At 41.0% G+C, this 11567-nt stretch overlaps 1 protein-coding gene across 1 annotated transcript in view; it reads left to right on the top strand.

The window, feature by feature from the left end:
- Positions 1–1731: 1731 nt before the first annotated feature.
- The window catches only part of LOC113025404 (zinc finger SWIM domain-containing protein 6-like), a 52199-nt gene continuing 42363 nt past the window's right edge, over positions 1732–11567 (top strand). Inside the window, exon 1 of the mRNA XM_026173104.2 lies at positions 1732–2376. Coding sequence (XP_026028889.1) covers positions 1950–2376 — 427 coding nt within the window. The 5' untranslated portion in view covers positions 1732–1949. The remainder of the gene's footprint in view (positions 2377–11567) is intronic.

Genomic DNA, 11567 nt, shown 5'->3' with positions numbered 1-11567 from the left:
CAGCAGGTGGTACTGTAACTGGAAGAGAAAAGTGACAGATAAGCCCATTACGGTGACAAATAGTGTGTTTATGCTCAAGTAAAACTGTTTAAATTTGTGTCTTAAATGTTCCCCAGTTGCTGATCAAAAGGAGATATCAAACATCTTTGGATGGGGCTGCCAGGAGTTTTCATTTCAGTATAACCTGCTGTACTGTCCTAGAAAGGCAGCAACGAATAATAGAGAAACACAGATATTACATTTTAAAAGATTTGCACAAGCTTTAATGATTATTTAAATACTTTAAACACAATACAAAAAACCCATAAACTGCTCTTTTTGCAGCTTTAAAACTTGTTGAAGCTGGTTCTGGTCTTTGTACTCCCGTTCATAACTGGGGCTCAAATATGTGTTTTAACAGTGCACATCTTATCTATGTATTGTACTGTGCACAGGTCTTAAGCCACCCCTCATTTCTTTATATTTTGTTGGCAAAACTATAAAAAATTCAAAAAGATGCAGCAGTCTGCTGATTTTTTTTTTCTAATGAGCTTGAAGGTCAATCTTTGACATAAACATCTTTATTTTTCAACACAGTTAGGCTGTGTTGAGCAAATTGTCTTGAAATGTCATTAAACAGTCTTCAAGAATAGTCCTCCAGTCTTTAAAAAGGACAAAAGCTGTTCCAAAGCTCTTCTTCAGATGTTGGCTGCCCTTTGTTCCATTCTCTATCAAGATGATCCCACACTGCTTCAGTAAAGTTGAGGTCCAGGCTCTGGTGAAGCCAATGTATGATACTATTCCATTCAGGCGTTAAAATTAGCTGGGATGATCTCAAATAGCATTCTGGCACCATCAATTAACGACTAGTTACATCTAATAAGCAGACTACTTTTAAATTAGTTTATTTTTTATTTTGGTGCAGTCTTTTTCAATATGAATAAATGACAACCCATTGCCTACTTACACCATCATCACAACCCCTTTTTCTTCTCATGCATTCATGTTACAGATATCACAATTCTCAGCATCTAGTTAGCATTAGAAGCAAACATATACAGAGTAGTGGTTCTTTAATCAGCAGGTAATTTCAAATGCAACATGACGTAACACGTTGTGCAGTTCATCGTAAAGCGTCTGTGGCACCTAAAGGTACAGTTGGTGAATTCCAGAAAGAAAGAAAGAAAATGCTAAAACAGGAAAATTAGAGGTTATGTGTTAAAAAAGTAAACATTTTACGTCAAAATGTACATATTGAATGATGTTTTCATCTTAAAAATCGTATTATAGTAGTTAATAACTCAAAGATTTCTTTCATCGGGCTTTGTGACTCAGCCTTACTATTTTTTTCATAACTAGATTTCGTGTTTCTTTTGTCAAAAATTGACTTCCATACATCTCACGAAGCAGTTACGTTTCCTTTAAACGCCCCACATTCAGGTGGACCGTAAACCTCACACGGGGCGGTGCTGCGTTCATTGCCCCCTCCCCCCCTCAAACCACGAGGCTCGAGTGTTGACAGGCGAATAACCGCCCATTGGCACCTAGCTTTCATCCGCCTGATCCACCTCACCGAAAGACAAAGCCCCCTCTCTCCGTCCCTAGTAAATGTGAACGCCAACCGGTAAAACCACCGTCTGAAGTAGCTCTTTAATACAACTACACCGTTGTAGTTGTATTGTACAAAGTTAACATTCTGGGCCGAAATCTGGCTTTCAAAGGACTAGGGCCGGACGGGAATTCCGCCCTCCTGGCAGTCCTCAGCACGGAGCTTGCCCCGCAGACCCCGCCTTCTCTTAATTTGTCAACAAAGGGGTTTGACAAGCTCGCCGAAGCCCTGCCCCATGTTGCCATAAAAGGATGATTTGGCCATACACGGCCAACAATCAGACCGTGGGTAACCTTTTCCGTTCCCCATCCCGTTCATATGGTGCGTTGACTTCCTCCGTCGCCGTTAAAGCGGAGCTATCATGGCGGAGCGCGTACAGCAGCCCCCAGCCAAGCGGCTCTGCTGTAGACCGGGCTACGGCTCAACATGTAGACAAGGCCAGCGGGCCGCGGGGGCGCCGTGCGGCAGCTCGGGAGCCACCCAGGGCGAATCGAGCAGAACCCAGAGTCCGGAGACCCTCCTGGACATCGCGGCGAGGAAAGTCGCTGAGAAGTGGCCGTTTCAGAGGGTAGAGGAGCGTTTCGAGCGGATCCCGGAGCCCGTCCAGAGACGGATCGTGTACTGGTCTTTCCCGAGGAGCGAGCGTGAGATCTGCATGTATTCGTCGTTCAACACTGGCGGGGAGGAGATCGGAAGTAGCGGGGAGAGCGGCGACGAGACGCGGCTGCCTTTCCGACGGGGCATCGCTCTGCTGGAGAGCGGCTGCGTGGACAACGTACTCCAAGTCGGTGAGTGATGTGGCGATACTGGGCTCTACGGACAAAAATGAAACAACCGGACAATTTCAGTCGAGAACAGAAAGAACAAGAGGAGAAATTTAATGTCGGTGCGCGAGAATGTGTCGATTAACACGAGGAGGTAAAGTGACAGGGTTTGACAACAAAGGGCGACAGACTCGCGGAGAGGCTACAATGGGGCTTTAAATCTGCTGGGTGCATGAATGGGAATGTGTGACTGAGGCATTTAAATCCTGTTTAGCTCGGGGCTAGTTTGAATGTGAAAAAAAGCCTTAAAATACAGACTACGCTGAAAATAAAACAAAAGAGGATTTTCCCCCACATCACACCTCAGCAGCGTCAGAATGAACTGCGAAACTTTGTCATATTAATGACAAATAAAACGATTTTACTGTCCTCCGGCTGGCTTGGATCACTTAGTGACTGCGTTGACGTGACTCGGGGAAGAAGCATTTAGTTGCGTTAGAGCTTTATTTTTTCTGTATCACATATCATGAGAAAGGAGCCTGTTCAAATACCGTCTGACCTTTAAAATCTGTTTTAAAAGATTACATAAAACTATTGAGTAATAAGGGAAGTGTTCAGCTGGGTTGGGTCCCAACTGACACACATTACATTTGAATGAGTTGTTCTTTGTGGCACAATTGATATGCTGTTGAATAATAATGATAGTTGAGCATGCATTGTGGCTTTGACAGCCTGCATACAGTTTGATCAGCATTGTGTAGCAGTGAGAAGCTGATAAACACGACCTGCTGCACTGGAAAGGAGACAAGTATGCACTATTGATGTCTTATATTTAGATCTAGAGGAATGACGGGAAGGTTTTAGAGTTCTGTTTTTTTTAAAAGGCAAGAAAAAAAGTGTATATATATACATTTTTTTCTTTTTTATGAAAAGAAGCTGAGAATTACCGTACGTGATCTTGTTTATAACCCATTGAGAGCTAGTGAAACAGGAACAGACACCTGTGTGCTTGTGCTTGAGAACTTTAGTCCACCAGCAGCATGAATCAGTGCTTGATTTAGTGTCATTTTTCCCCTCTCTGAAGAGGTTCTTTGAGATTTTAATTACCCAGCACACATATCAAATGCCCAGCATTTCCATTGTGAGTTTGGCACTTTGTTCCTATTTACATGTTCATTTGTGTCTTTCAAGCGTCCTGTTGCCAGCAAAAGAAGAGCAAACAAAAGCATCTTTTCACTCCCTTGTTAAGTAGAAGAGGTTTGGAAAGAGAAAGTATACTGGCACGAGATTCTTCTTAAATGGGCCATGATTCACACCAGTCTACAGCCAGTTTGGGTTGTGTCTTTGTGCATATCTGAAGATCTCACTTGAATGAAGACAGCCCTCCGTTTGGTCAGCGGGGAAGCTGTGACCGTGCTACAGTTTGTCACCTGTGAGTTCATGAATCTCTGAGGGCTGTAATCCCATTACTCCATGTGCTTAATTTGAATTGTAATGGAATCTGAGTGCTTGCATGATCCATCCCTCGCCTACCCCCCCCCCCCCCCCCCTCCACCGTCAAATGCAGGCGGTTCATGTGGGCATTGTGTATTTGTGAATACGCACTCACAACACATTCCCCTGCCAAAACAAGAGGCCTATGTTCCCAGATATTGGGAAATGTTTCTGCAGGAATGAAACTGAATCTGGGCTCGATGTGCATTCTTACAAAGAGGAATAACAGTAGTCCGCACATCCCAAACGCTCACACACAGGGAGGCTTTCTTGGCTGATTGCACCCCAGCTTGGAATTTGCTGGAAAAATAGAGCCAAGAAGTGATAAATAAAAGATGTAATCTCCCCACATGTGGGCTGCACCGGAGGAGGAAGGTTTTCTTGCAGCAGACCTTGAGGAAATGAATTGGCACACATGCGCTGCGGAGCCTCACGCTCCACAACAGACCTGCACTGTTAATCTGAGCAAAGATCAACTTAGACATTTTTTTCTTGACAGTGTAGCTTCTCAGGTGTAGACCTGATGACTGCTTTATTACCTTTTTGTAGTCTATATCGTAGTTTGTGGTCATTTTATTGAACTGCTCCAGATGACCTGTTGAGCTACAACACAGTTATCTTCTGTTACAAATTGTAAATTACAGTTTAAATTATTATCTATGTGAAAGTTATCAGTGATGAAAAATGCCCCTAATTTGGCTTTTCAAAAACCAAGTAACAGATATTCTGATATGTTGGGGTTAGGTTTAGGGTCAATGTTTCAGGTTACTGTTTAGGATTAGATTTATGGTTACGGTTTAGGTTTGAGGGTTGAGTAGGTTTAGGTAGGGTTTGAAGGCTAGTTGTTAGAAGTAGGCTAGGAGGGTCAGGGTCTAATTCAGTTTGCGGTCAAAAGTCAGAAATGCATCCTGTGTGAAGAAACTACAATTTGTTCAAAGAGTCGTTACGGAACAAGAAAATAGACGCAGAAAGGGAACAGAAAGTAGAAGACATTAGAAGTAGTATTGTTGGGTAAACGTTGTGAATACCCGTTGTTCGACACAACCAGCCAAAATTGTGCCAATATGTAGTCTACACCCCGTCATTGGTCTGTTGTACTAGCTTTGATTTGATTGGTGAAATCTCTCATCGTTAGAGGCTGTAGGCACCTTTTCCAGGAACACAAAGCAGGTTCAGAGGGAGGGTGATGTTGCTAATGACCATCAATTCTCTTTTAATTGGTTTTGATGTAAAATTAATCAGACTCACGAGTTGATATAATAATTTTGTGATAGCTTCAACTGCATTGTCAGCACTGAATGTTGCCAAAGCAGCAAAACAACCGAGAACTGCCACAGCTGCTGTAATGCTGTTGTTGTTGTTGCGTTAGCCTTTGCTGATCAAGTTTATGATGCTAATAGCAATGCTTGAGAAGGTAACACTGCTTATTCTATTGCTACTTGTTGTCTTCTTCAAGTTTAACCAGTTAGCATTGTCACATCCAGTAGTTCTTCATGCTCGGAGGTACCCACTGCAAAGTGGAGCCCTGAAAATGCCCCCAATAGTAGTGTCTACATGCCAACATTGTAAAGCGAGCTTGCGGATATTGTATGCTAACGTTTTATAATTAGAACTAAACATAAAGGGCGACCGTGGCTCAGGGGGTTGGGAAGCGTATTTGTAACCGGAAGGTCGCCGGTTTGATCCCGGGGCTCTCTGTCCTGGTCGTTGTGTCCTTGGGCAAGACACTTTACCCTACTTGCCTACTGGTGTTGGCCAGAGGGGCCGATGGCGTGATATGGCAGCCTCGCTTCTGTCAGTCTGCCCCAGGGCAGCTGTGGCTACAACCGTAGCTTGCCTCCACCAGTGTGTGAATGTGAGAGTGAATGAATAGTGGCATTGTAAAGCGCTTTGGGTGCCTTGAAAAGCGTTATATAAATCCAATCCATTATTATTATTATTATTATTATAAAGAAATGCTGAAAGTATTTTTCATGGGTTTTGTAGTTAATAATTTGGTTTAAAAGTCCAAATTAATAGATTACCTTGTGATGGTATTAGATCAAGTTGAAGGCTCAGCAGATTTATTTATAGATCATCCTATAGGGGAAAAATATAATATGAGTACCCTGACAGAGGGATCAGGGGACCAAATCACTGGGGCTCTACCTGTGAACTGCTGATATCTGTAGAACCTCCTTCCTAGCATTTCTCAATAACACTTCCTTGATGTTGAAATGGAGACAAGATTTCAGTCTCGTGGTCAGTATTGAAGGGACTAATTGCTTATTTATGAAAGTGTATAAATAATAATGGCTGCTAAATAATAATAATGGCTGCTGCCTCCTGCACCCTGAGGTTTTTGCTGTAAACATGACGTAGAGCATTTTATTGACATCAGTTCACAGAGTGCAAGTCTGAGCTGAAGTATAGGCTGCAGTGCGTCTGCACTGAGCATGGTTATTTTAGGGAGTAGAAAAAATATCACAGCTGTGAACAGCATCACATTTACCTGGGCAGGGAGACACATCTATATGTATATGTGTATGTGAAATTCTACATAGGGCTGCTCAATTAATCGAATTTTAATCACGATTACGATCTGGGCTTTCAACGATCATTAAAAATGACTGAGCCGATTATTAGCCCCTCCCTCATTTATCCGCGACACCTTAAAGGCCGGTCCGTGGAAATATTGTCGGGCATAAACCAGTCCGTGGCGCAAAAAAGGGTGGAGACCGCTGATTAAGAGGACCCGAGGGAAGCTCGGAAAGCTAAGCAGAAGTTATTTGGAGAGTGACTGCCGTTGGTTGAAAAGAGTTAAAAAAAAAAAAAAAACTTCAGTGGTGTTGCACACTATTTTATATTATTTTTTTAAAGTCATTGTTAACCCTTTAAAGCCGGTCAGAGCAGCATGCTCCGTTTTGCGTAACTATTTTTAAATCCCTGTAGAACCTGAACCGTGTAAGCTAGCGCAATAATTTGTTTTGCATATGAAACCGGAGGAGTTGTACTTACATCTGATGCCATGAGCTTGTCCTCGGTCACGGTTTCGTTCCACATATAGCTTTGCAAAAACTGCATAAAAAGCGCTTGCAGCAACAAAAACATAATATTCCAGAAACACGCTTTGCCGTTCCTATCAGCTGTTCGTAACACTTCCCACAGTGAAATGATGCACATGCTGTTTTCTTTGCAAATTTGCATCATAGGATTGTTTTTTGTTTTTCCTGCAGTATATAAAAATTGCTGTATCTCCAAAATAAAACTATGAAGACACTCAAAATAAATTTCCTGTGGTGGGAAACTATTTTTTGCAACTTTATTGTATTTAAAGTTTTGAGGGATAAACCTCTTAAACTTCTCCAAGTAGAAATATATGTAAACAAAACAAAAGCGATTTTTCAATTTTTTTTGTAGTTCATTGCACTTTTTTGCAATTTATGTAATTACTATGCACTTAATGCATACATATTATTAAAATATGGGCTATAACAGTTGTATTGATGTATAGGAACTTGAAATGCTCCCACAAATGGCACTACAGCATGTAAAAAAAATAAATAAAAATAATATAAGCTCTGGTGGACTTGGTTCTATAGTAGGTCTTAAAGGGTTAAATAAATATCGTCAAATAATCGTGATCTCAATTTCAGTGAAAATAATCGTGATTATCATTTTTGCCATAATCGAGCAGCCCTAATTCTACATATGGCGGGAAAACGTGCTGTAATGTGTTTGGTACCTGCGTTTCCCAGTTATTAGCTTGCATTTAAGCTGCTTGAACTTTTCAGGTCAGGTTCATAACTTACACTGAACTTAGACTTTAGAAGCACTTCTCTCTTTCCCTCATCCTTTGTTGATTTACTTCTATCTGCTTCAACTACACTGGGTCAGAGGTCTTTGAAATATTGACGCTGTTGGTATTCAATACTTGTTGTTTATGGGAAAATGCAAATCCCTCCCCCCTCTTTCTTCTTCTTGCTTGTCTGCTCAGCCTGGAATGAAAGAAAATTGAGAGTTAGCTTTATAAATAAAGATGATTCTGATTAATGTTTAAGCTGCTCATGGTCAGAAAACAACAAATAAATGTCCTGCACAGTGCAATGCTGTTTTTTTTCTTCTTTTTTTCATTTAAAAAGTCAAACGATGCACATGAGAGAAAAAATGCAATACTTGCTATAAAATGTAACCACTACATACTGTGTGTTTGAGCTAGCTAATATCATTCTACAAGCAGATGTACACTTTCATAATGCAGAAGCTTGTAAATAATCTTTAGTTAACCACTTTTCCCTGCATAATAAATGACATGTTCCACTTATTACTGAGATACAAGAGTGTTGATGTTGAGAAGAACAGGATCTTAGTTAACTTATCTCATAACTGATTAATAATCTTTCAAGCAAAAAATGGCAAAAGTCGTTTAGGTTTTGGACTTTTGAAGATGTCACCCTGGCTTCTGGAAAACTGGCATTTTCCACCATTTCCTGACATTTTTGTCAACATTACTGTCATTTTGTACACTGAAGTGCAGAATTTGAGACTCAGCCCTCAAGTCTGTCACTGGCTTGTTGCTTCATAGTCATGAGGGTTGATAGGCAGTGATGACTGCCAGCATGTCCACCAGGCTTGTGTGAGCGCTTGTAGTTTTCCTCACATTTCATCATGTGATATTCAGGCAGCTCTGTTTCTGAGCTCAGATGTTGGGTAAGGTTTGAGTCTGCAGGCAGCATTAACACTCGACTATCACTGGTGCACTTCTGTAATCACTGGAGCCGGCTGAAGTCCAGCCCAAGATTTGCCTGTTCTAGTTCAGCGGTCTTCTGAGGAGGTGCAGCTTCCTGCTGATGGTCAGTGGTGATAGAAGTGCCCAGGTCCTTCAGATGAAGTACAGGCAGCTCACACTACCCCTCTAAGCCACAGTTCAAAGAAATAGTCCTTTTATATACTTGCCTCTTGTTTCTCCCCTTTCCCCCCCTCCTTTTTGTAATTTCAGTGCTTCTTCTTTTTGTGCTTTGTGCATTTGTAAGCAGGTGCAGAAATATTGCAGCCACTTCTGTATTCTGAACCCTTTTGAAAGTGAAATTACACAGCTATTATCAGTGGAGTGATGCATCAGGCGGTAGAGGTGGATACAGCTAGGTACAGATCCTGAACCTCTGTAGTCCAGTGGTTCCAAACCTATTCCTAACCTTTGTATTTTTAAGGTTAAAAATCCAGCGTGCTCTCATAAATGAAAGCACTGCTTTTTCTTCACATACACATACACACATATGCAGATGCTTACATGAAGCCTCGGGCCTTTCTCGTGTTCACTCATTACTGGATCTCATCTGCAATTTTATGAAGAATCAATGAATTGGGGCACACCTAGTGAATGATGCAAAGCCTTGTAAGTATGCCAAGGGACAACCACACTCAGCCTTTTAGCTTGTTGATCAGCATTAATAGTCTGTGCATAGGACCTCAATATGCTTCTTCTCTGCAAGATCAATTTTTATTGGAGCAACATTGGGCGCATGCTGTGAAAGCAGCCATTGGCAAAACTTGCCATTTTGAAAAATGGTTTTACAGCATAGTGAGCCTACCTGCGTGAGATTAAAAAACAAAGCGTCGAGCAGTGGGTGTTGATGTCCTACAGCAGAGTTGGTTTCAGTGGGGTTGTTGTTGCTGGTTGAAGACTTGGAGTAGTGCCCAGGTATTTTTCAGGTCATTCCTGTTTCCACATGGATGGCAGAAGCTCAGCTGATGCAGAGTTTTGTTTGGCTTGTTCTTTTAGTACTGTATTTTTCCCATTTATCAGTAACTGCCAGTGAAGAGAAAGCACATCTTTTTTTTTTTTTTTCCTACGGAAGAGCTATATCTTTAAAAAAAAAAAAGAAAATAATCACAAATTTGTAGCTCAGCTGAGTGTTGGAAGTTTTAAGCTAACATTACTGAAACAGGAGGAAACAGTGCATTTCTTGGAGATGTACAGTTGGTGTTTCAGTAAGTTTTGGAATAGCTGGATGGGATTGAATTTGCTTTGGGTTTCTCTCATAAACTGTATATAAAGGATGGACTTGCTTCCAAGTCTGAAAAATGAAGCCAAGGAAATATCCTAAACTTGCATTTCAGCAGGAGGGAACTCCTCTGGTTCCAAAAGGAAAACACCCAGTTTTACTAAGGGAAAATAGCCATTTAGTCCCTTGATGTCAGTAAAAACTTAACTATTATTCAGAACAAGATGGTGGTGGTGAAAATACTCAGTGGGAGTCCCAGAAATTTGATTCTGTTTATATGGACGAGAGAAAGACCGAAGAAGTTACTTGGATGAGAGACGAAAACCTTTCTCCCACTGAAAACACAGCATCCAGATGAACAGAATCAGCTTTCTGGGATTTCCTTCCCTGGATGATTGAGCATACATCAAGACACTCGGTGGAAGCTTTTTAGCTAATGGGTGACGTCATGGTGGAGACCATCTTTTATATACAGCCTATAGTTGCTAAGATTTTTGAACAACATTGCATCTTAACAAGCTGTAAGTACATGCTAAATTTTAGAGATTTTCGGGGGACTTTTCAAAACAGATATTGATATAAACAAAAAAACCTCACTCCATGTCCGTAGGTATGTAATATAAATATGTTGGTATGTAGGTAATTCTGCAAATCTCTTACTATGGCTAGTTTAGTGTTTCTGATCTGTATTCCTCTGCCGCATCCCTTCGTCATTAACCTTCAGCTTGTCAGAGAGGAGAGGCGGCAGAGAAGAGCAGCGGATGGAGGAGGGGAGTAACTAGTTTACCTCCGCCTGACTCGATTGGCTCAATAAATCCTGTTTTGTTCTCATTGTCATTCTTGTAGCCCAACATGTTCACCTGTCCATATCATGCCCCTGCTGCTGCTGCTAGTGTTTCATTAGGAATTCATCTGCTGATTATTGTAGTGATTTATCATTCGCTCCATAAAGTGTCAGTAAATAGTGAAAAATGCCCATCACAATTTTCCCCTAGGGTCCAAAGCGACATCTTCATATTCCTCCTTTTGTCTGACTACAGTTGTGAAATTCATAATTTATTTACGGTAGTCATAGTTATATTTTATTCCAATTTAGAGCGTCAGTGATTGATGTTTAGTCCCATTCATATTTATAATAATGTATTTTTAATAAATCAATTTATTTAGAGAAAAAAGGTTCAATTAACATTTATTTGGCCAAACTTCACAAATGTGTAGCTTTGTTATCTTTGTCTAGCAAACAAAGCTAAAGTGAGTCTGAAGGGTTTCCGATATTTTATTTTATTTGTTATTAAAAAATTGTCTTCTTAATAAACAAAATAATCAGTCGATTAAGAAAATGATTAGCTGGATTAGTCTTTTGTTATTTGCAGTTCTATCATGTGAGACAAAAAAATTCAGGACACTGTTAAGAAGTAGCTAATCTGTCTTTTCTTTTGTTTGCTTGGGAAATAGATTTCGTTATCAATTAGCTAATTGTTTGAGCTGTAGAACAGCCTCTGCCTTCCACAGTCTGTAGTGGTGTTTTTTCTTGGCATGTCTGGGGAGTGCTATTCAACCTCACACTGTCTCAGCAAGTCAAAGCCTGCCATTGCTACAGCTGTATGGGAACATGGGGCACCAGTGTGAAGTGGTCCCTGAAGACGATGGCCCTTTGGCTCACTGCATATCTGCAAACAGAGCACTTTAGTTAACAGGTGAAGTGCTTGGAGCATTTCAAACTCAGGATTTTCTGAG

The sequence above is a fragment of the Astatotilapia calliptera genome, chromosome 7 (assembly GCF_964374335.1).
Source record: "Astatotilapia calliptera chromosome 7, fAstCal68.1, whole genome shotgun sequence".
Classification (NCBI taxonomy): Eukaryota; Metazoa; Chordata; class Actinopteri; order Cichliformes; family Cichlidae; genus Astatotilapia; species Astatotilapia calliptera.
This window is presented reverse-complemented; position numbering and strand designations above follow the sequence as displayed.